A 25,585-nucleotide genomic window follows, 5' to 3' on the forward strand; every position below is an offset into this window, starting at 1 on the left:
AGAAGATGTACAGAATGATATTGTTAATCTTGTGTATTGAAGTATATTTTAGCAGTTACCTCTAATTAGATGGAGTATGATATTATGCAGTTTCTGAAATCTTCCTTTACCCAGTATAAGAGCTAACGGATAAGACATATCACAGTCTGTAGAACCCTAAAAAGGCAGAAGGCTCCAGTTGGCAGATTCTGAGAATTTTGTGAGCAGAATGGACAGAAATAGGAATGAACATATCAGAGGGAAAGGTACGGCTGAACAGTTTAAACGTAAAAGTCAGAGATTAAGACAGTTTGGACATGGACTGGAGAGAGATCATAGACATACTGGACAAAGGATGTTTGAGCCGGAGCCTTCAGTCGGAGGAGAAGACCTCAGATGGATGTAGTGAAGGAGGACATGGAGGCCGTGGACAGAGCGAGATACAGATGATCCTTTGTGACGATCACTGAAGGCAAAAGTGGCCCAAAGACAAAGCAGACACTTTTCCCCACATTTCATTCTGCACTCTGTAACTCTTAAGAAGCAATGATGTACCGTGAGTCAAAACACGTTTTTCCAATTGGAAGGATTCTGTGTTTGCTTGAAGGATCAGAGCATAAACCAAAAGCCCACAGAGTTGAACCTCCAGCAGTCTGGTGTATTGACCCCCTGACTGCAGTGAGAAAGCAGCTGCACACAGCAGACAAACAGACACACTGCACATAGAAGTTACCATTGATTGGATGGGTCTGTGTGCATATACGGGCTGCACCAGCAAGCCTGCTCAGGAGTGATTGTGTCCCTGCGATTGTTGTGCTAGAGTGGAAACCACTAGAGGATGTGGGGAAAAGCCGATTAAGAAGTGTCACCAAGTACCACTGTCACTCTGCCAAAGGTTTCCACTGTAAAGCCTCGCGACATAGAAGAATAAAAAAAACCTCCTTTCCCACCTCACATGCTGAGATGTACACATCCAGTTACCCCCAAAGACCACTCGGAGCTGCCTGAGAACCCCGTAAGCCCGCTATTTTTCCTGAATGAGAGAGGGATGATAGTGGAGATCGAGCATTCCCAGCTGATTGCTGACATCCTCTGGAAATGATCGTCACTCAGCCTCCTGGCGGCTGGTGTTCATGCTGTTTTTCAGAATAAGAGAATAGCTTGCTCATCACCTGAGTGAGTGGACGGTTGCTTCATTCCTGTCTTTATTTTTTGCAGTGCCACTCTTCTGGCCTTTCTGGTGGAGCTGCTGAAGAGCTCAGTGGCCATGCAGGAGCAGATGCTGGGAGGAAAAGGCTTCCTGGTGATTGGATACCTGCTGGAGAAGGTATGTAGGGAGCCCAAAGGATGGCATCACTGTTTCACAAGCACCGCCGCTCTTACTTCACTTTCTTAAGGTACGATTGACTTCTTCGCATCGTTCGATGCTCTCAGGTGCATGAGAAACAGGAAGTAAACATATCGAATAATTCATCAGTATTCAATGCTACATGATGTAGTTTATTTCTAGGCTGGTGGCTTTTTTGTGGCATGCAGAGCTACCATCCATCCGTCCATCCGTCTTCTATACCAATTAATCCTGTGCAGAGTAGCGGGACGTTGCAGCCAATCCCAGCTAACTATGGGCAAAGGCAGGATACACCTGGACCATTCTCCAATCCACCAAAGGGCAACCACACAGAGACAGGCAACCACACACAGTCACATTCAAACCGAGGGTCAATCAAGGCCCACCAATGAACCTCACATACAGGCTTTGCAATGACCGCGGCCCCCTCTCAGCTGAAGCTTGGCTTTTGGCACTCTCATGAGCAGGTGACCCGAGGGATCGCTCTCTTTGGCTCATTGAATAGGCTCGTTGAGGTAAGATGGGGCAAGGCTGTTGACACATTTAAAAGCAAATAAAGGGATTTTAAAACAGATCTTAAAATGTATGGGCAGCCGGTGCAAGAACACTAAAACTGGTAAAATATGTTTGTGTTTATAAGTCCCAGTTAAAAGGCGAGCGGTTTTGTTCTGTACTGTCTGACAGTGACCGGGGGAAGCCACACGAACCCCCGACATATTTAGCATTGCAACGGTCCAGCCAACTGGTAATAAAAGCATGGACTGCAACTTCAAGGTCTTGCCTTGAGAGTAAAGGCTTTATTTTGGCCAGCTGCCTCAGGTGTAAAAAACTGGACTTTACAACTGCTCTCATCAGGCTGTCAAGCTTTCGGTCCGGATCCATTCTCACCCCAAGATTTAAGATGGTTGAATTCAAAAACTGGTCAAAATAACCCAGATCAATCGGGTAGATCTCAGTGATGCCACCATCATTTGTCTTGTTTTTATTGGAGTTTAACAGGCTCGGTGCCATCCAGGCCTTCAGGTCATCAAGAGACCTAATAGTCTTGCCAAACATGTCTTTTTCTTTGTGAGCGGCACGTAAATCTGACAATCATCAGCATAACAATGGAATGAAATGCCTTGCCTACGGAGAGTGGGTCCAAGTGGGAGCATGTACAAAGAGAAAAGAAGGGGGGGTTGACACTGAGCCTTGTGGGACCCCACACAAGAGGGACACAGAGCAGGATGCAGAGCCACCAAAGCTGACACAGAAGGTTCGGTCCAGACATGAACAGGGAAGAAAAACACAGTATAACTAAATGGGACACAAATGTATTTTGTAGATGACTTAACAATGTTCTAGCAGTAAATCTGATATGATTTTGACCCAGTTGATTTTCCTTTAAATGGCGCCACATTTGTAAGGAACATGCGTTTGTGGGCCGAGCCTGTGTCGTGAAAAATAATCTACCGAATACCAAAATCCTTTCTTTTTATGAGTGGAGCTTAAAACATAGTGTAATAACAAGATGTGAACCAACAACAACTATAATAGCACCAGTGTGAAAAGACATGAACCTGGAAAACAATAAAGAGTGAAGAGATCCCACATGAGGTGACTACACGGGGACAGCATAAACCACCAAGACATGAAACAGAACGCCGAGGTCTTAACACTTGTGATCTAACGGTGTAGTATAGTCCTCTAACAGAACAGGGATTAGAGTAAGAACAAAGCCCCTTTCACTCTTTCTACATCAATCTTTATTTACCCATTTTGTGATGCAGATCTTGCAGCCGGCTGCCCCCCTGTGTGCGGGCTCTTTTGGAGCTCTGAGAAATGACTCCACTTTGTCACTCAGTGACTCGCCTGCCTGCTGGCTTCAGCTGCTGTTAACTAACAGGCAGGCAGAATCGGCACCTGAGAGCTGTCGCTTTTATTCCCCCCCTCCCCGTTGCTGCTGCCAGGTTTCACACTTTCACATATCGCACCATCTGTTCATTATCTGTTTATAACACACCTTCCGTTCTTACCGGGCCTTCACTTGTTTCCCTCCTATCCGCCCTCATGAATCCCCCACCTGGACGGAGAGCAGGCGCCAGACAGGCAGGCAGGATGGCCAACTGTACAGGTTCTGCTGGGACTTTTATGTGAAGTCAAGACGATGGGCTGTAATTTATTCTCAAGGTTCAGTCACTTGACAAAATTCATTCATCACTGCTCTCAACATGCAAACCTGATGTTACACTTCGTAAGGAAGCACAGTACAAAAAGTGTTGTGCTTTGCGTTAGATTATTTCTTATTTGTAGGAATTTACTGGCTGTAAATCTCTTGTACTTGGTGGATCCTGAGCACAGCCCGTGTACTCGTGGTGAGTTCCATTTGCCTTGGAGCTCAGGACTCCAGATTTAGAAAAAATGTTGTCACGTCCAAAAAGAATTGTTGCGTTCCAGTTGATCACAACAGATCAAGTCAATCAAACAATATAGGAAAGTTATATTGAAAAAGTTTAAATTTGAAGGTTATCATAGCACTGTTTAACCAGTCCGGCACACTCCAGATGAAATTAGACTGTATGTGACCCCGGAACTAAAATCTGTTTGCCATCCCTGATCTACATGTCAGGAGAAAATAACTAAATTGCAGTAGAACATTGTGTTCCCCGTTCAGGTTCAGGCTTTGATAGTATAACACGCTTATCAGCTGACATAAAAGCACATGATGCATGAACAATTGCAGTTTTCATGCCTGTCTTTAGAATTGTTGCACCTTTCTATCTTCACTCTGTAGTCGATCTCAGATTTCCAAAATGTCAGTATGAATTCATGCAGCATCTTTTGACTCAATGATTATATTTATATTGTCAGGCAATTTTTTTTTAATGTCCTGTGAAATATTTTTGTGTAAAATGCATATTTCGGAGTCATCTGAGAAACCTAAAAAAAAATCCCATCTGATTGTAGATGTGATTCAAACGTATGCTTCAGTGGCGTCTATAATGTAAAATTAGTGGCTTCAAGATTGAAAATGGCAGTTTCTGAAATGTGAGTCACTTATTTATGCATTGCAGCGATCAGCTGCTCTCCAGCACTGCTGCTCTCCAGCACCGCTGCTCACTGCCTCCAAAGTTTATTTCCTCTACCTGTTATTCAGCCTGAAGTGACCCAACTTAATGACACAGTCACAGATGTTTTTCCTCACATTATGACATGCGTATCTTTTCCACCTGCGGGTATTGCAGAGACATTTCAGAAACAGCGACCACAGGGGGTTGCTCTACGAGAGGCATGGGAAAGATAAGCACACACACAGAGCAGTGACTTTGTTCTCCTCTCTGCAGTCGTCCCGAGCTCACATCACCCGGGCGGTATTAGAGCAGTTCCTGTCCTTTGCGAAGTATCTGGACGGCCTGATGCACGGCGCTCCGCTGCTGAAGCAGCTGTGTGACCACATCCTGTTCAACGCGGCCATCTGGATCCACACCCCTGCCAAGGTGAGCTCCGGCAGGTAACCCCGGCTCAAACAGACGCTCACCCTGAGCTTCTGCCCACGCAAGCCTTCAGTAATCCTGTATGATCGGTGCTTCTGCACACATGAAAATGGAAATTGCAAATCCTCACACGTGCCTGTGTTTGAATGGAAATAGGCTGTCAAGTATTTACTGCACAGGTGTCAGGTTTGATAACATTCCCAGTGACAGCGAGTGCTTGTGTAGGTGGTAATAAAACAAACTAGCAGTATAGTATAGCAGCATATTGAAAAATTATCTACCCGTGTTTCTTGTTTTTTCTGATGCTTCATCTTATTTCAGTAAGAGCCAAAGGAAAACATTATTGACTCCATTAAGTTGGTTGTCAATTGAATGAATATTAGTTCATTTTACTGCCAGACAGCGGTCAGGGCACGCGTGACATTGACCAAACCTTGGCTGTTCCAGTAATTTTTTTTTTTTTCCTGTATTCTTTTTAATAATGATCCATAAAAAATGGGATGAGGTATATCAAAGAAGCAGAGTTTGTGTGGCAAATACATTTGCCTCAGGAATGCCGCTGGTGGGACCAGGCCATGAATAAATAAAAGGAGGAAATAAATACAAAAGTGTCTGGAGGCTTGCCTGCGACACTCCTCTGAAATAGAGCGTAGAGAAAGAGGGAGGAAAAAAGCAGCAGAAACAGCAAGGTAATGAAGTGGGTTGGAGCACTTTACAGCTACACGGGGTCGGAGCTGCAGCGGCTCCCTCCCCCAGGACGTACCAGGACATTTCCTCTGTTCCTGTCCTCAAGCTGCACAGGTTAGAGAGCCCCGGCTGTGTGAATCAGCACAGCAGCATTCAATATTCATCTTTACAGGAGACCTTGGATTCAGTCCTTGTGGGCAAACAGGATTTGCGATCACATTTTCACTTTGACCTCTAATGGAAATTGCCAGAACAATAATGTGTTCCTGAGTTACCTGAGAGTTAAACCACATCATGACTTACAGTGGACTCATTAATATCCTGTAATTTGTGACATATGAGAAAAACGCCCTCGGTGTTTTGAGCCAGAGTGACTCTGCTGGGATTAGGAATTCTCATCAGGTCTGCTGCTAATTACAGAGGACGTGCTAATCATCGCTGAACACAGCCGAGCTGCAACAATTAGAAAATTGAGTAACACAGAGTGGTCATCCTTAACGTACATCTGCTCGTATAATAAGCTCAGTTAAGTAAAATGTTTTAGTTAATGTAAAATGGCGAGCTAATTGGATCAAGCTGTCATCATATAATCCTTTTAAAAAATGAAGTTCATGGTTATGTGCTGCCCTGTTCTTCCTTTCCTTTATCCCGATTCCACTGTGAAGGTTGGCATGTTTTATGTAACGATAGGACAAGTGTGAGGAAAGTATTTATGTCTTTATGTCTTACTCAGGAGTAAGTCTGCAGGAAAGTAATAGTGTGTGTGTGTGTGTGTGTTTTTATTCCCTGCAGGTCCAGCTCTCTCTGTATACTTACCTCTCCGCTGAGTTCATCGGCACAGCGACCATCTACAACACGATCCGTCGAGTGGGGACGGTGCTTCAGCTCATGCATTCGCTGAAGTATTACTACTGGGCCATCAACCCTGCAGACTGCAGCAGCATCACTCCAAAGGGCCTCGGTGAGCATGATCTACTGCGAAGTTTGCCGTTTAGTTTTGATTGGACATCAGCTGATTTGGATTCTTGTTTATGGAAACAGTTTCTCACACATTTGAGCATGAGCGCTTTGGAAAAGAGTGAACAATCACACTCATTGTGTGCAGCCAGAAGCCTGCTATCAAAGTAAGCAGCAGCTCCCCCACATTTGAAATGACTCATCACCACATGGAAGCGCTTTGCCTGTCAGCTGTTAGGACCGGCGCCATCACAGGAGATGACAGTGAGACAGACGCACCATATCAATATTGTCATCCAGCTCTGTGTGGGTGTGAGGGCTCAGAAACCTGGGCCAGTACCATGACTGGCATCCTTAGTCTGTGAAACGACAATGAACGCGTCACCAAACTGCGCTGCTGGGGAAAGTGTCCTTGGGCTGTCATTTCCTTGCTATCCATTATCCCCCTCTAAATGAACTGTGTTGTAGTACAGGGCTTGTTTTATATTGATTCTGAGACCTGCGTTCATGCTGCTCCAAGGCTCAATGAAAGTTACTCGCTGAAGGTTAAACCTTGTGTTCTGATGTAATACTTGTAGAACAAGCCAGCTTCCAAAAGATACTTTTCCTGCTCACCTCTGCCAGCAGCAGCGATAATGTCTATCTCATGTGAACTTCACATTTATTAACCGTGCACGATGAGAATTGATTTCCATGGGAAGTTGGAGGATTTTTGCATCATTTAAGGCTCATCGTGTCACATTCAGGACGTTTTCCTGAACCAGTTTTCAAGTTGTAAGTGACTCTGATTGACTCTATTGTAAATTAGTTTTGACCTTCATAGAATTTAAGCACAACTATGCTGATGCCATGTTGGACGTAGTGTCCAGTCCTGGTCCTGGACGTCTCCGTGATATAACACTTTCAAATCTATTAACTGTACCTTCTCTAAACCCCTTAAAAAGACTCAATCAGGTGTATTGCAGCAGGACGAGCACTAGAACATGCAGGACAGGACATTTTCAGGAGCAGGGAGACACTTGGACGAGACGCTGGGCACTAGTCACTGTAAAATAAATGCTAGAAATAAAAAAGAAGTAGGAAGGGGCTAGTGACGTCAAAGTCAAAGACTGTTTCTTCAATATTACCGGCCTCGTACTGCCAACATAGTCCCCAGTTGCTTGAGACACTCTGAGTCCCATGATGCCCAAAACTCACTGAAGGACCTCCAGCAAGACGAGCCGGGCGTCAGAACAGGATCTTTTATTGTTTATTGGGTTCAGTTCGTCCTGAAGGTGTTTTCCCAGAGATGTAGTGGCCTGTGGCTTCTCTTTGAGGATGTAGCCGGACTCTGTCGGTCTTACCCACGGCTGGTCAACGTACCGTAACACTTTATCCCAGAAGAAACTTTCCTTCATTTTAATGTAATCGACAGTAATTCCTGACCCCGCCATTTAAATGTTGTCGATATTAATTATCACCAGACATCTTGTTGTGCTGTCAGAGGTGATGGTTGGTTATTATAGTGACGGTTTCCTCTCTGTTGTGCTGCTCCGTGAGTATTTTCTCTTTTTAGACTGTTCTTTGCCAACCCTGGAGGGAGTTAGGAAAATTCCTAGTAAATCAGCAGTTTGTGAAAAAGATCAGCCTGCTGGCATCAACAAGCGCACCACTCTCAAAGAGGCTTAAGTTTCCCACTTTCTGACGCCTGGTTTGAACTCCAGTCGGTGGTCTTCGCCGTGTCAGCATGCCTTCCTATGATTGGCTAGTGAGATCTCTGCATTATTGACCTGTTTAACTAAAGTGATGTGCTCAGCAAGTAGACTTGTAAGTCTCCTCCACCGACCGCCCGTTCTCACTTTTCTTGACATTAATTAGTTTCCATTTACTTATTCATGCTAAGGCCTTTAATTCTTCCCTATATCATGAATTCAGCTCAGCCTGTTTGGAGTTAACGTTTCCAGGCAATTCATTGTATTTGTCTAATTTTTTTGGGAAACTCAAAAGTTGATTTTGTTCATTAATAGATTTAGATGTGGTTAATCTGTGTCTGTGTAGCTGAGGAGGTAGATTTTATCTCCCCGTAATTCGATGATGACTTATTTCTGCTGGCTCGATCAGTGTCTTCCACAGCGTGGGCGCAGGGCGGTAGTTTCACAGAGTATGAAGTGGCTGGGCTGAACGCCATTACCGTGTCTGAGGCCATGGTTTGCAGCCAGAAAACAGCAGATTGCCACTTTTTGCCAGGCGATTTGCTGCCCTGAGAGAGAGAGAGAGAGAGGCAGAGAGGGAGAGAGAGAGAGAGAGAGAGAGAGAGGCAGAGAGAGGATCAAGGATATCAGGGTTGTGTTTGTGATCTTTGCAAGGACGATGAGATAAGGGAGGTGAGGCGGGTCAGATGGAAAGCGGCCAGTGCACTGAACTCCCGCGGCGAGGAGTGGGCAGAGGTTCTGGAGGAGCTTTTGATTTACCACTCTCTCTTTCTCTCTTTTTTTTTTTTTTTTTGAATCCTTGACTTGTAGGTGGCTGTAGGGTTTTGCATGGCAACTCAACTAACTGAATGCTGAGAGGAGTTTCCTTCACTGGGTGTTTGTACAGTACACGTTCAGTCATTTTTCACTGTAGTGTTCCTGCCTTTAACAGTATCATTCTAGTAAGTGATCGCCACTATAAAATTAGGCCTCATTTACTCGACTTTTTCGTTTTTGCGTTTTCGTTTCAGAAAAGTTTGCAACGTTTTGAAGACGATGTCCATTTCCGTGGAAAAGGCAGAAACGCTGAAAACAATGTAGTTTTCATGTGGGGCTGCTAGTGGGTGCTGTTGTTTGATCATACCAATGTTCTCGCACTCCCACTGTTAATGTTTATAGAGCGTTGTTCTCTATGCCTAACAATAGCGCCATCTCGTGGCCTGGCAGGCCAGTCGCGTCGTTTTCAGCAGTTTTTACTTTTCCCCTGTAAACGGACATCATTTTCAAAACGTCGGCGTGTGAAACAAAATGAAGCCTTGTCGTTTATTCTGTGTTAAATGCTCGACTAAACACTGTGATGCCTCTTATATTCATTGGAAAGATTATCTTTTACCTTTACCTTACCTTATCAATTACATTTCTGTGTGGAGTTTGCATGTTCTCCCTTTGTGTGTGTGGGTTTCCCTCGGGTTCCCTTGGAAACAACTATAAGATTTCGGAAGTAGTAATTAGCTCCTTTAGATCTTTTCTGCTACTCAATCATCACTTGTCAATGTATTTTACTTTTAATTTCCCAGTAACTTGCACAATAAGAACAACGTTAACATCAATATTCAGTTTGAGCTGAAAAGATTAACACAAAGAGTATTTGATGGCGTCTCAGAGTCCAGGTTTTGTTTATTACAACGTCAGTATGGATCCCAGAAATCTCTCTGGAGAAATAAAAACAAACACTTGGCTCTTTCCTTTGTTTACATTTTAACAAAGTATAGATTGCAATAACTGAGACGTAGAGACATGCAGGAATCTATTTCTTTTCTCTGAATTGCAGCGATGTGTACTTACACATCCGGAACTACAAACTGAATTTGTTCACCATGTTCCTGCACTGTGTTTTCTCGTTGGGCTTTTCCCTAAATGTGGAGTGGAATGGACGTGTAATTACGGTGCTGATTGTTGTTGACTCCCTCGCTGATTGTAAACGGGTTTGGAAAACATCCCAGATTCTGGCGACGACGTCTTTAAATGGACGACTGTCCTGCTGCACGTCACGTTCCGTGTGACCGTGGTTTCATCGATCGGTTCAGAGTTTGTCAGGTAATATTTTTTTTATTCATTCTCTGTCTTTCCAAACTGAAAAATGACCTAAGAATCACACAGAAAGGGAGATAGCCAAGCAGATAATGAAGCGTCCAATTATAGGACACAGCGAGGACGTTTAAACCGGCTCTTCTCCCACGGCGACTTTCTCTTTCTTTTCCTCGGGTCTTAATAGAGAGTGCTATCAAATTAAATCAATGCATCATTGGTTTATAGGCAGAATCAGTGGCGGCGCTCACAGACAGGTGCTCATTCCTCAGCTTCCCTCAGGCGCAAGCCAACACGTAATCTGTCTCAATCTATATCGCTCTCTTTGTGTCTCCGTCTCGACTCGGCTTCACTCTCACTAAATAATGAGTAATGGGACGGACGGCACCGTCGCCCGGCCAGTCAGTTCAGGCCACTTCTGTCTTATCACCAGTGACAGACGTGGAGAGCTGCTTCACAGGACCCGGACCTGATCAAGGCCCCCGGTCCTATTGATTTCTGTACGTGCCGTCACGCTGATGAATTAATCTCATGTAAGAAGCAGCATCATTACTGTTAACAGGTCAATGCATGCATGTCTTACAAAGCTGCCGCGTGTCAGAGGTAAAGGGAAACTGTGACGCCTGCTCTTATTGTTCTGATAGTGTGAAACCTTCTGAGGAGGTCCTGGAACACTTTACTGTTTACCATCACGTTCAGGATGGGTCTTCTGAATGATACCAGCTCAAACCTTCAAGATGTTGTCTTGTGAGGTACACGGCCTCACACACACACACACACACACACACACACACACACACACACACACACACACACACACACACACACACACACACACACACACACACACACACACACACACACACACACACACACACACACACACACACACACACACACACACACACACACACACACACACACACACACACACAGCATCTGTTGCAGCTTGGAAAAGACAAATCTCACAACGCTGTGAGCTGACCCGCTTCTGTCTCTCGATATGAATAATGCTTTGCTGGATGAGTTTGTTTGGTTTATCCCGGCTAGCTCAGTTGGTAGAGCATGAGACTCACAATCTCAGGGGTAGTGGGTTCGTGTCCCACGCCGGGCGTCACCTTCCCGTGGGCTCACCACCTGCAGGAAGGTTCTTAATTGGTGCATTGCGATCTGGGTAACAGTGCTCAGACTGTCACCCCCGCGACCCGGAAACGGATAAGCGGAAGAAAATGAATGAATGAATGAATGAATGAATGAATGAATGAATGAATGAATGAATGAATGGACGCCTTTAGCTTCCTCCAAAATGATTATTTAGCTTGCAATGAACAAACGGCGCTTCAGACCCATGAAAACCAACATTGTCTGAGTTGAACTAACCAGGTGATCACTAAAAACTTCCTCATGATTATTCTTGTCCCACAATTTCAGCATCATAACGTTCTTTCCTGTGCCTTTGCTTTAGTAGATATTAGATATTTCAGTTTGAAGCAGCAGTGCCTTTTTTTCCAATAATATAATCGCCAGTGGCCATTTTCAGTTTTATAAAGCCAATAATCTAATAAAATAGCAAAATATCTTTTTTTACAATCATGATTGAAAGATGGTGCTGCACAGTATGTTCCCTCAATGAATGACTATGACAGTTATTTCATCCACTTTACCTATTTTTCATCAGCATACTGTAGAAAACCTGGACTTTTTTGTAATGCTCCCCCTCAATGTAATAACCTTACGGCAATGGCTCATCTATCCTATTATACTATTGACAAGTTATTATGTTATTAAGTTTATTACATTAGAAATGGACAAAAGGATGACCTGAGTGGCAATTATTATTATCATTGGTTGTTACAGGGGACCCCTATGGAAAACTATACTAACAGCACAGGTCACTGAAATGAACTGCATTCATAGTTATATTTGGCATAGTGTATATTAATTAACCTTATTACCGCTCACCTTAACACCTTTTTTTGAAGTCAACATCTGGTTTCTACACTGAGAATATTTTCCAGAGGAACTCTTGAACAACTGAGACTGCTTTGGAAGGTTGAACCATGAATTGAATTGAATTCTGCTGAATCTATCAATAAATCTCTTTCCAAAAAGCATTATGCTCTTAATAAGAGGCTGTTTATGCCCCACATCAGTTGACGTATTGGATTTCTTTTTGTCTGGTAGTGATGATTGGAGTCGTACCATGTGAACAAACTAAGTACATGGCTCAAACCTTACTTCAATGGTCAGCACTCATCTTAACTCCGTGTCAATCAAGACAACAAATCAATAAATCTGTGTGTGATTCTGGACTCGGACCTGAAATTCCACAACCACAGTAAGACCATAATAGAATTGGTCCTCAGGAGGAGGTTTACTTTGTGTTTCCAGAGTGAGAAGAAACAAGGTGAAGCAGCTTTTCACTCCGACACTCCTCCTCTGGAACAAACTTCCTGCTGAAGCATTAAAACACTATTATCTGTTCAGGCCTTCCATAAATAATATATTTCACTTATTTTACTTAGTTTTTGCTTTGTTTGTTCTCCTTTATGTGTCTTTCTTGATCCCTATGCTTTAATGTATTTCTTTTATTTATTTGTAAAGCACTGAGGATGGCTTTGTGTCTGAATGATGCAAGAGAAACACATTTTGCCTTGCCTTGCCTTGCCTAATCTGATGTTCACATTGTTTCACGCTATCAGCATTGTTTTTCTCAAAAACTGCATTTTGCAGGATAATAGTTCTTAGCACTGCAGGCTAACATAAGTAAAGTCAACTATGCCGACCTTCACAGTATTCTTACACTGTAAAACATAAATGAAGGGTCCTGGAGGAACATGCCATCTATGCAGAAAGCTATGATGAAGAGCCATAATCAAGTGTGCTGAAGCTGAAATACTTCCATGTTTAACAAGCAGAACTTGCATTCTTTACGTAATGAAAAGAATTATCGACCAGTGGACCCAAGCCGCAATTAAAAAGATTCTGTTTTTTTATGAGCTGATGAGTGATTTATTCAATAAAAAATGGCTTTGTCTAGTTTTGTCTTTTAAACCTGTCTCCTTCACATGTAAATGACACGCATGTTGTTGTTGTGTGTCATGGCTTCATTATCATCGCCCCTAAAATGAAATGAGATTCCCGCATTAATCCCTCGGACATAAATCGTTTTTCAATGAAGCCTTCCTCCTCCTGCCCTTGGGATGCAGGAAGTGAAGCAATCTGTGAATGAGAAACAAGAGCTGCTGAACATAATTGGTTGTGAATAACTTAGATCCAGTGGCTGCAGTAATAATGCTCTTATCATCCTTCCCATGTCAGGTTGTGTCCCTGCCCGGGGTTTTCCTCTCTCCCTCTATTAATCAGTGTCGGGATACGGCGGCTCTCGCCGTCCCTCGGCCACCTCGGGGAGCTTCAGCATTGATTGCATTGACCGGCCGCTGAGGCAAGATGGTCAGGAGTCTGCTGCCGTTGTATCTGTCACCACGGCTCTGTCCCCATTTGTCCAGCCAGAGTGAAGGTTGGAGTTTCTCCGGTCTGCAAGGGGGGGAAGGAAAACGTGTGGAAATGTGACCAGATTTCCTCCCTCCTTTTGTGCTTGACCCAGTTACCATCCTTCAGTATCTCGGCTAATGCGAAGCATTTTCCTCCTGTGTTTATAAATGGCCGTCTGCAGAGGATGAATGAGAAAGGTTTGAATGTACACCAGGTTTTACAAAATGGGGCCTTTGTGATGCAGCCATACTAAAGGAGCCGGGTTGTATTGTTCTAAACAGTAATGTATGCCATACCCTGTCATTTCTGATGTGCTACACTGAATACTCTGTCTTGTATTGATCCGCCTGTTGCTGCAGCTCATTAGGCTGTTTGTTCAGTGCACATAAAAAAATAAAAAAAAGGATCTTTTGGTTAAAAACAGGAGCTCAGCTAAGGTCTGATTTAGTCTAAATGAGTTCTTGTGCCAGCCGGAGTGGAGCACGCTCGGCCCGGCTCTTTGATATGACAGCTAATCGATGTCCTGTCATATCAAGGGGTTCTGCTTTATTTGCAGCGTGTATACACACCTGCTGACAGCACTCCGCTCGTCAGGTGCTGAATGAGCTTCGTGACAGCGATGGATTACAATGTGAGCTTTGACTTCGGAGAATCGTGGTGACCTTAATGTGGCACTCTGGATAGTTTTAATGAGATGTTGGCCAGGGTGATGGGCAGGTGGGACTGAAGTGACCTTGGGACGGCTTCCTCTGCATGGCGTTGTGGCCAAAGCTGCTTTTGAGAGACACCGAGTTTTAGATGCATCATGGAAGGTGAATAAATTGGACGTAAACTCATCTGTGCTTAAGAAGTAAACTCTTTGAGAATTCTTTGCAGCACATGAGACAGTTTAACCACTTTGTTCTAGAATTAAATTGCTTTATTGGTCATTAAATGTTTCATACAATTACAGGTGCAGCTCCATTTGTGTATTGATTTAAAAAAAGTGAACAAATTGTACATCTAATATGAATATTTAATGTAAAGTGTAAAAAGATTGACAACTGAACACAAAAGATAAATTATAAGGTATGAACAGGATTGCAGGTGATGGAGTATAAAACACTAAAGTCAATAGATATTTTATAATCTGGTAGTTCTTGGATAAAAACTGGTATATAATCTGAATAACTCAATATCAATTGTAGTTATTCCTTAAATGTGTGAAACTATAAACATTTGGTAGGAATTACGCCAATGCATGCATTCTGATTTAATTAGCTTGATTTACAGTCATTCGATTGCCTAAAGTCAGTTGCTGCAATTCTTCTACTTCGTCAAATGATCTGCAGCCCTCTGGTAGTGAAGAAGGACTTTGTGGCCCCCATGTTGATCTAGGCACATCCCTGCACTTGTGGGATGAGCAATACATATGACATATTTGCCAAATCTTTTATCATTTTAATGCCGCAGCTTTTCTCTGTAGCTGCAGTTGAGTTTTGTTTCGAGCTCATACGATTTAGAAAAACTGCATTTACTCCCCCACATATGTTGATAATTATTTCCACACATTCTGACTTTGCAAACACACTGAAAGCTTTTGTCGGAGGACGTGAGCAGATTCTCAGAGACACTCGGCCTCAGCGTCCCCGTCGGCCCAACAGTTGCACTGCTCGGTGATACTTCAGCATCACAGCTGCCTCATCACTTAAAACCTTTTGTTTGACTGGCACTGACCATGACCAGAAAGATAAAGGCAAGACATCCACAACACAATGGTTAAATCTACTAACCTGGAAAATAACGGCATCGTCAAATGACAGCTCTGAATCCTATGAACAAACCTGGTCATCATTTATACAACACCTACATCGCTGAACCCTCTTGACGTCCACAGAACTCCCGCAAGCCGCCAAATCATACTGTTTGCCTCAGACTATTGTCGTTATTATCTATCGTCTGACACTTTTGTGTCTTTGGCTCTTTTGTCTGTCGTCTCACACACAGAGACACCTATGATAATCACTGATTCTCTGACATCTTGTCCAGATAGAAATGTACAACTGAGGTGTTGGGAGGGGGAAAAAAAGAACACTTCTGGGATCCCTATGATGTTCTTGAATTAGAAATTGTGGCTCGATGGATCATAAGTAATCAGATTGAATGCCAGTCCAATTAAAGTCGTGCCATGTAAACACTCCTGTGTGATTTGACTGTGCCCATCTACATGTGTGGTAAGATCCCCTCAGACTGCATGTGAACAGCACATTGGATCACTTCCCTCCGGTGGAGCTTTGTGCATGTCTGGAGCATCAACATGTGACGATTCACGCGCTGTTTTGACTGATGCAGGAGACGACGCTGCCGTCACAAAGAAACACTGTGCTCGTCTTTTCCTGATCAGACTCAACAAGGGAAATGTTGCACAAGAAACAGGCTTGATTGGCGCAGCTAACAAAGCAACGCTGGCGGGATGACAGGCAAAGCTGAACGTGTCATCACAGACCGCATCGCAATGCAAAGCATTATGGGATTGACCCTCAGAATGACTCGCATGATACTCCTGCTGCATATAAGCGTGTGCGTCAATCTGCTTATTCAGTGTTGATTTAAACGGTCTGGTGAGGAAGCTTCTTAAGGTTCATCAACATTCTGCTGTTGAATCAATGATCTGTAAAATCTCCAATATGTTTTGTTTCAAAAGGGGAAATAAACCAGTTTAGGGATAATATGAGTTATTGTCAAGAAGCCTTATTATATCATGTGCGTGGTTTCCATTCTCTGTTTACTGAAGGATGAGGCTGCCTGTGTGTCTTGGTCTGTAGATAGTTTACAACAACTTGCTGTAAGTTCTCACACACTCATTCACACACTCATTCAAGGTGAGTCAACAAAGCTGATGTTGCAGCAAAGAAAAAAGTAGAAGGATGCATTTGAAGGTGTCCCCGTTTGGTTCGCTCACAGGCTCAAAAGCTCAAAAGGAGAGAGTGGAACCACGGCGAGAGAAATTCATTTCATTATCAATCACAAAACATCAAAAAGGAACTTGTGAAAATAAGCCAAGCATAAAATTGCCAGTAAAACATTTAAAAAAAATAATAATAAATCGAGATGAAAGTGGGAAACAGACATGAGAAAACAGGGAGATATTTTATCTGCTTCTTGTACTTTCTTTCTCTTTTTTTTATAATGTCCTCTTAGTCTCCCTCTCTCTCTCCCTCTCTCTCTCTCCCTCTCTCTCTCTCTCTCTCTCTCTCTCCTCTCTCTCTCTCTCTCTCCCTCTCTCTCTCCCCCACTGCAGATGGTCCGAGGCCAACCCAGAAAGAAATCATTTCTCTGCGTGCGTTCATGCTTCTCTTCCTCAAGCAGCTCATCCTGAAGGTTTGTCCCACCTGCCTTCATGCCTCACAGCGCCCTCGCGCAACTGCACACAGGAAATATGCAGATTGTCCTTTAAAATGTTCCGTTGCGTCGCTCCTAATAAATTCAGGAAGCCAGCTGTGCTGGGGAAGTTTAATGAATTCGTCATTTATTCATGAGGCCATCAATAAATGACAGTTCTGATAATTATTTCATTGTGTAAGTAAAGGTAGCAAATGCCTGGGCTTTAGAAATAACACAATCTGCTGTTTTTGTTTATTGCAATTTAAGAGTCTGTTCGGATTAGTGGTTTCCCAGATAATGCCAGTAGTGTCTTTAATCCCACAGTAGATTAACTTTTAAATATTGTAAGGATAAATTGGGCCCTAACCAGTAATGAAAACAATGCAGTGCAGGAGTTCACGTTGAACATATGCTAATGTATCTGGCTGTGTGGTTCAGGGGTGGCGTATTGCTGCCCACATCCCAGCATGCCATATCCCTGCAGATAATTAGCCCGCCATGTTGGGCGACAGGCTTTCCAGGACGTGGGCAGAAATAGGGGGGGGGGGGGGGGGTTTCACTCTGGGCAGGAAAAACCGGGTTGGAGTCGATGCGTTATCGCCACGCCAGAGATTGTAGTCAAACACGAGTTTTCAGGCGGCTTAATCCTTTCTGCTGTGGAAAAGGCAGGTACATCAGGGGCAAAGAACAATAATGAATTTACACATTTGTGTGATTACTTTATTTCAGTTTTCATGATCAGTGAATTGTTATTGTCTTTTTTTTTTTGTCGGGTTGTTGTTCTAGCAGGCTGACATTTCCAAATTTGAAGTGTATTACAAATAAAATGTATTATTCTTTCAAGAGTTAGAGGAAGAGGTTTCATTAACAATGTCAGAAAATCTGTAGTTCGAGTCCAGGCTGAGCAAAGGCAAGGCAAATGTATTTCTCTAATACCAGTCAGACACAAGACAATTCAGAGCTTCACCAAAAATAAATGAAATACATTAAAACGAGGCGAATAAGAATCTTAACCCGAAGAGATTTTAAGATTATGAAAAACATTCAAACTAAGTAAATTAGAAAGGCATGAAAAGGAGAATCTTTAAGATCAGGGCCTTTCAGTCCGAGACCATTCGCAGCTTTATAAAACAGAAGTCAGATTTCGGGGTGGATCCTCTGACACACAGCTGAGGTGTGATGTGCTCCTCCGCTTGCTTGCGGGACTTTCTGTGTGGAGTTTGCATGTTTCCTCCCATAATCTAATGAATAGACTATGAATTTCTCTTGTATGTGAATGTGTGATGGATGGCGTAACCTGCCTCTTCCATTGTCGGCAACCCTGAATTAAATAATGCAGTATCAACGATGGGGGGATGATTGATTGATTTTAAGATTGCTTTTCCCATGTTTGCACTCTTTCAGGACCGCGGTGTGAAGGAGGATGAGCTGCAGAGCATCCTGAACTATTTGCTAACAATGCACGAGGTACATGTCTCGGTGTGCCTGAGTGCCACTTTGCTCCCCGGAGCTCCAAGGTCACAAATCAGCTTCAGAGAGCTTTATTAAGCTGCATAAATTAATACTTTTTTTTTTGACTGCCGCTGCACTTTCTGCAGTCATTGCCTTTTGTGTTGCTGTGAAGTGTGCCAGAGGGCAGGGTGTAGTTTGCAGGTAATATAATTGGCAGACACACGAACCAGGTTCTTATAACAGCCCCAGCCTTTTTAAAAAAAGGAAATTATGTTCTCTCCATTCACCTGCTCGCTTTTTTTAAATCGTCTTTCTCTTCCTCAGGATGAAAATCTCCACGATGTGCTGCAGCTGGTGGTCGCTCTCATGTCTGAGCATCCAGCCTCCATGATCCCGGCGTTTGACCAGAGAAATGGGATACGGTAAGCCCCCCCCCCCCTCTCAGGGAAAGAAACAATTTCCCTGCTGTTCAGGTACAAAATGAAGAGGTGATTTCACGAAATAAACCTAAGCGCCCAACACTTGTGCCGTTGCTGTGTGCCTGTGTGATGCATGAATAATTCATTTGTTCAGTGATGGTGAGGAAAAAGAGGCGTAGGAATATTAACATATTGATTTCACAATGTGTGATGATCAGACTTAATCTGTGAAATCTAAACGCACAGTGTTGGAACTCTTGTGATTTCTGCTGCTTTAATTTAATGCTAATAGAAATTAATTACATTTTTCTATTCATTCTGTCCAGATCAGGCACTATTTCATTTAAAAAATTTTGTTTTCACTATCTGTTTGTCTTACAGTGTGATCTATAAACTCATGTCTTCGAAGAGTGAAAACATCCGGGTTCAGTCCCTGAAAGTCCTCGGGTACTTCCTCAAGCATTTGGGCCACAAGTAAGTAAACTGCAATTACACATGTTCACTGGTTTTATGGCTCCAGATCACCTGAATGTTTGATTTTAATAAGACTTATGCACAGTTAATGCAGCGTCACCTTTAATGTGCTGGATGTTTGAAGACAGTTCATTTCATAAAGACAACAAAGGTGTCAAGCATCTGACCTGCGGATCAGAACCGACCGGGTCTGATGTGGTCCACCTGATGACACTGCAAAATGTACAGTTTACAGAGAAGACGTTAAGTCTTATAGTTTCATATAATAACATATAGTTCTACCTCCTGAACCAATCAACCTGCAGATCTTTTTCCTCTGTTTAATGATTATTTGTTGTTTTCACAAAATGATGCTGAAACATTTTCATCAGTCTTTATATCTATTGTTGCTCTCATCTTACATCAGAAAATTTTAAATATGTATTGAATCTCACCAAAAAGCAGATTGTGAGATTGAAAGCATTTAAATGACTAAATGGTTAAACGCTTAATGGGGTAATTCCTTGTCCGTAATTAACCCATTAACCCAGCCACATTAGGGAGCTGATGTGGGTCTAGGATCATGATCAGGGAGGCACAGTGGCAATTTTAACTTCACGAACTTACAGAAAATAAAGAAATCAAGCTGACCCCTGCAGTGCATCGTTGTACAACATAAACTGCAAATTGAAAATATCAGTCCGTCACATTTGTGCATCATATCAAGTTTTGACTGGATGCATTCATTGTAATTGAGCACAGTTCTTCTCATTATGCCCATAAACCATTAATTTACATTGGAAAGCAGTAGAAGTAGAATAAACTATATTCCTACACATGAGAATGTCATCATATCATCTGTTTACAGTGGGGAGATGATGCTGAGGGGTTGGGATGGAACGTTGAGCCCCACCACATTAAGCACAAGTAGAAAAACCCTCCCCCCCCCCGAAGGTTTTTGTTCCTCATTCTGATAACAGCTGCGGCAGATGTGGAAACAGTCCTAGTTCATCAGGAGTTTAGCTCATAAAGAATTAACCCCTCAAGACCAGAAGCAACGCTCGCGTTCATCTTTCATGACGGTTTGCGTCTCTCTTTGCAGTTGGATGCGACATGTTTTCACATTTTTCACGGGTCGTTCAAATACCGACATCAGAAAAAAAGGAGTGTTGCTCCGGGTCTCTGTGGGTTTAAATGTTAATCAGTGCTTCTTTTATTTGTATTTTTTTTTCATCTTTACTTTTATTATTTATGATCAAATTGGATTTTTTTCCCCCACAATAAAACAGCTCTCACTCACCCTGTAATCATAAAAATTAAAGATAAATAGACACGCTGGATGTCTGGTTTCTTGTTTTAGAACTGAATGTGTTTCCTGCTGTGCTGTATAATTACTGAGTATCTAATCTTTTTCCACTGAATAGCATGTATGCGGTTCCCATATTCATGAGCATTGTCCCTTCGTTTTAACTTGATTGTCGCTCTTAGTTTCAAGTGTATTCGAGGAAGAAGAGAGTGACATTCTCTCCCGTTTACAACGAGGCTCCTCTTCCTCCTTTATATGTATCACTAGTGAACAGACGGGTACGGCTCAGCTTGCTATGCATCATCAGCCTGCCCTTTTTCTGCCAAATTTCCATATTTATACAGTTCAGAGAAAAGCGACTCTTCTCCTAAGTGTCCAATTTGCCAGCTTCTACAAAGTACAGGGGGAAAAAAAATATTGTCAAGTTATTACGGAAAAGTCCCAAAGTAGTGTTGAGGCAGAGGCAGGGGGGCGGGGGGGGGGGGGGGGGCAGTGCAGCGCTGTGACAGGAGCCCTCGCACTGTTTTCAGATGCACTTTGTCACCGCTGAACCTATTCACCTGCAGTGTGCCTGTGTTGTATCTCGAAGCTGTTCCTGGTGACAGGGTGACTTCGTTATCCTGCACACCTCCAACAAAATTCCCCCAATTTCTGACAGCAGGCAGCTCCTGACACTCGTCTCCTGAGCCGGGCTCCCCCGTGGGTGAGGAGAGGGAAGCGGGCTGACGGCACTCACTGATCCTTTCAGTGGCTTAGGGAGCTCTAAACAAGCCACTTTACCATCGTGTGTGTGTGTGTGTGTTTATCCGCAGGAGGAAGGTGGAGATCATGCACACACACAGCCTCTTCACTCTCCTGGGAGAGAAGCTCATGATGCACACAAACACTGTGACTGTGACGACCTACAACACTCTTTACGAGGTAACAAAGCCTCTCGCTGGCAGATGCCCCGGCGTCCCTGTGACATTGGTCTTTGTATACATGGAGTGTGTGTGTGACTGATGTCGTCTCGCCGCTTCCTGCCGCAGATCCTGACGGAGCAGGCGTGCACACAGGTGGTTCACAAGCCTCATCCGGAACCCGACTCCACCGTCAAGATTCAGAACCCCAGTAAGCTCCGCCGCCTCCGGCTCAGCCCCTTCCTCACGTTGCCCGGTGACGCTGACAGAGTCTTCATATTTCCTCCCAGTGATTCTCAAGGTGGTGGCCACTCTACTGAAGAACTCCAGCGCCAGCGCAGAGCTGATGGAGGTGCGACGGCTCTTCCTTTCGGACATGATCAAGCTGTTCACCAACAGCCGAGAGAACAGAAGGTGAGCAGCACTCGGCGTCTTTCACTCACTCGCTCCCTAAATGATCACGCTGATCAACGTATGAAGGAAAAGACGGCGCACAGCTCACCCGCCATGTGCAGCAGCCTCGTGCTGAAGCCAAGTCCTGTTTAGACGTCCACATGTCCTCCAGCAGATGGTTCTGCGGCGGCTTCCGACAGTCGCTCATTGCTCCGTTATCACTTTCTCTCTCTCTGGTAACCAAATAAATCCTGCTGATAAACATAAAGCCACTTAAGGAGATAAAATGTAGGTCTTAGGAAAACACTTATCTAAAGGCGCAACATGATTAGACTGGAAATCTAACTAACAACTGCTTAGTCATGTTTCGTGGGAATTCTCTTTCAATGTATGAATGGGGGGAAAAAGAACGTTCGTTTTTTAATAGAAATGACAAAAACCTAGTTATGAAAACCAAAAACAAACCTTTTTTTTTTAAAAATTTAACAAAAAAAAATATGCATAATGATGAGAAAAAAACTAATAGAAAACAACAAAAAAAAAGAATATAAGTGCTTCTAAGGTGTATGACTTTATGTTTTAAAAATAGGTGAGTCAGCATTTTTTTTTACTTATGTCACAAAACTACTAACTTTAAGGATTTACATTAAAAGTGTATAATTTATCTAAAAAGACGTTAAAAGAAGTACTATTTAGAAGCGTCTGCGATACACAAAGTTAAGCTTGCAAAGTAAACAGAGGGAGGAAATATGGTGACGTGTCAGGATGAAGAGAAAGATGAATCAGTCCAAAAGAAAATAGAGAGAACCAAGAGACTTACATAGGAAATGACATCACTGAAGGAAATGACACAATTAGAGCTGAATGCATCAGAGCAAATGACCATTTTCACTTGAGACTTTCACCAATGAATGAATCTCTTGGTATTTGGAGGTTGAATCACTCAGGGTGTGTGATGCAGATTGAAATGGTGTGTTTCACAGGTGTCTGCTGCAGTGCTCCGTGTGGCAGGACTGGATGTTTTCTCTGGGATATATCAACCCCAAAACCTCCGAGGAGCAGAAAATCAGCGAGATGGTGTACAACATCTTTCGTATTCTGCTGTACCACGCCATCAAATACGAATGGGGTGGCTGGCGCGTGTGGGTGGACACCCTCTCCATAGCCCACTCCAAGGTGCGTGCAGCAAAGATAAAACACTGACCTCTATCATTGTGAAATCTACTGGATAGAAATCCCACGGCAAGGATGCTTGTTTTTATTGTGATTTTATGGCTGTAGAATTTTTATAAACTGCAATGCGTGAGTGTTTCTCCTGCCTTTTTCCAAGATAACCTTCAATATGTTTATTAGATAAAACCAGTATTACTAATAAGCTCAGTTTGCCAATATTTCACATACTGACAGATGGCTCACCGGTCACGCTCTGGGTTCTGCAGTATACCGTTAGGTTCGACTGAGGAGAAGATGCCAGACACTGAAACTCATCTTTATTTCCCAAAAACCAAAATACACATTTTCATAAAAAACAAAGTTTGTGAGATTACAGGGGGAAGAATAAAGAACATTCAGTGTAAAGTCCAAAGAAACCTAAAACACAGAGAGCCAGTGGAGAGTTATCCACAAGGAACCAGAATACACAGAAGACATGCAACATATACCACAGCCACCAGACGAAGACAATCACACTCTCAGGTACGGGTGAAACACATCAGGGTGGGGAACGGTAATCAGACACAGGCATGGGAGACAAAGAACCCTGAGACCAGAGACAGGGTCAGAATCTCAACAAGAATACAAGATGAGCCGAGACACATGAACCATGACATCATAGTTATTCTGTTAGTTTCTCTTCTAGTTAGAAGAAATGTCCTGTCAGCCGCGACATCTTCTCAGTCTTCTGTCTTCAATAGGTGACATATGAAGCACATAAAGAGTACTTGGCCAAGATGTATGAGGAGTACCAGCGTCAGGAGGAGGAGAACATAAAGAAAGGGAAGAAGGGTTTGGTCAGCACCATCTCGGGTCTGTCTGCTCAGGCCTCGGGCATCACGGGTGTGATCGAGATCCGAGACGTGGACGATCACTCCCAGACACCCGAGAGTGAGACTGACTACGAGAGCACCGACTCCCGCAACCTGCTGGCTGAAGGAAAAGGCCCCGAGGAGTGCTTCAGAGGATCGGAGGGTGCGGTGGAAGGCGTCAGGGTGGAGGTCCACGACCTCCTGGTGGACATCAAGGCTGAGAAGGTTGAGGCCACCGAGGTCAAGCTGGATGATTTGGACTTGTCGTCGGAGACGTTGGGAGTGTCCGAGAACGGAGCGCTGGTGGAGGTGGACTCTCTGTTGGATAACGTCTACTGCGCTGCGGTGGAACAGCTCAACAGTAACGTCAGCAGTGTGCTGCTGCCGAAGGGAAACCTGGCGGACCGAAATGCAGCTCCTCTCATCACGCTGGACGACGACAAGGACGGCGTCCCTCACAGCAACAGCTTCCTGTTTGGCAAGGCGGCGGGCTGCGTGGAAGACAAGCTGCTGCCCGACCTGAGTCCGGCTGAGCCTCTGGTCCTGCCCGGCCCCGAGCTGCCCAGCGACAACCTCGGCCTGCTGGCTCACATGACGGGCAGCTCCTTACCCTGTATCCTGGAGAAAGACGAGTTTGAACTGCAGACCACTCTGGAGGGCATCAGCTCTCTGGCCGCATCAAAAAGCCCGGACGCCCCTGAAGGCGCCGCTGCAGGGGAATCTGAAGGAGAACACTCGGCTGGTCGGACCGGCGGAGCAGCAGATTCTACGAGCAACGCTTACGACACGGAGCGGCCAGAAGAGGGCAAAGACAAGGAGCTGAAGAAGATTCAGACCACAGCCACTACACAGGCGAGTCAAACTACTAATCCCGGATTAAACCCTCGTAAATAATGTGTCTGAAGAAATAAATCTATATTTTATCAAAATACAAAATAAATAATCTACACTCAAGTATACACACACTTATCTTGAAACACCTAATCTAGTGATACATACTTTATTCAAATAGTCAGATTTTAGAATCATCCTGCTTCCTGAATCCTTGGGATTAAGAAAATATAGATTTATAAATATATTGTCATGATATTTAGTAAGTTTGCTCGTTTATGTGGTTTTATATTTCATTCAATCTGCATTGGTGGTTTGCACACAAATAAATTGCATTTAATATAGCTTTTTTTTTTTTTTTTTTAAACAAAGAGGGTTTATAACTTTGTGTTTTAACCTTTTAAAGGGAAAGTGATCGAATGTCATTTCCACAATTAAAACTAAGCATGTTAACAAGACCTGCCATTTTTCTAAAAAATAACATGTTGCAGTAGACGATGATGACACAATTAGTTATCAGTTTTCTACAACGTCCAGTGAGAATTTGATCCCATTATCGTCAGGGTGAGTTTTTATAAACACCCATAATGCAACAGCGATAGGAGACGGGTTTTTTTTTGTCGGGACATTTCAATGTCTTTTGCAAGTCTTACAAAACTAAACAAAAACATAAAGTAAGTCTGGAAATAGCCAAGATAGAAAACACATCAGTCATAATATTAGAGGGCTATTAGCCGAAGGGAGGTAG

General features: G+C 43.5%; 1 protein-coding gene across 3 annotated transcripts in view; it reads left to right on the forward strand.

Annotated features, from left to right (window-relative positions):
- The window catches only part of LOC308107712 (neurobeachin-like), a gene marked incomplete at its 5' end in the record, with an annotated part of 250,933 nt that overhangs the window by 91,805 nt on the left and 133,543 nt on the right, over positions 1 to 25,585 (forward strand). For all 3 annotated transcript variants that reach the window (XM_080460195.1, XM_080460196.1, XM_080460197.1), the window contains 12 exons: positions 1,198 to 1,306; positions 4,651 to 4,803; positions 6,280 to 6,448; positions 16,978 to 17,057; positions 18,465 to 18,527; positions 18,837 to 18,934; positions 19,313 to 19,405; positions 21,503 to 21,611; positions 21,719 to 21,800; positions 21,880 to 22,003; positions 22,966 to 23,158; positions 23,896 to 24,858. In XM_080460195.1, coding sequence (XP_080316321.1) covers positions 1,198 to 1,306; positions 4,651 to 4,803; positions 6,280 to 6,448; positions 16,978 to 17,057; positions 18,465 to 18,527; positions 18,837 to 18,934; positions 19,313 to 19,405; positions 21,503 to 21,611; positions 21,719 to 21,800; positions 21,880 to 22,003; positions 22,966 to 23,158; positions 23,896 to 24,858 — 2,236 coding nt within the window. The remainder of the gene's footprint in view (positions 1 to 1,197; positions 1,307 to 4,650; positions 4,804 to 6,279; positions 6,449 to 16,977; positions 17,058 to 18,464; positions 18,528 to 18,836; positions 18,935 to 19,312; positions 19,406 to 21,502; positions 21,612 to 21,718; positions 21,801 to 21,879; positions 22,004 to 22,965; positions 23,159 to 23,895; positions 24,859 to 25,585) is intronic.

This window comes from Lipophrys pholis, assembly GCF_963383615.2.
Source record: "Lipophrys pholis genome assembly, chromosome: 3".
In the NCBI taxonomy this organism is placed as follows: Eukaryota; Metazoa; Chordata; class Actinopteri; order Blenniiformes; family Blenniidae; genus Lipophrys; species Lipophrys pholis.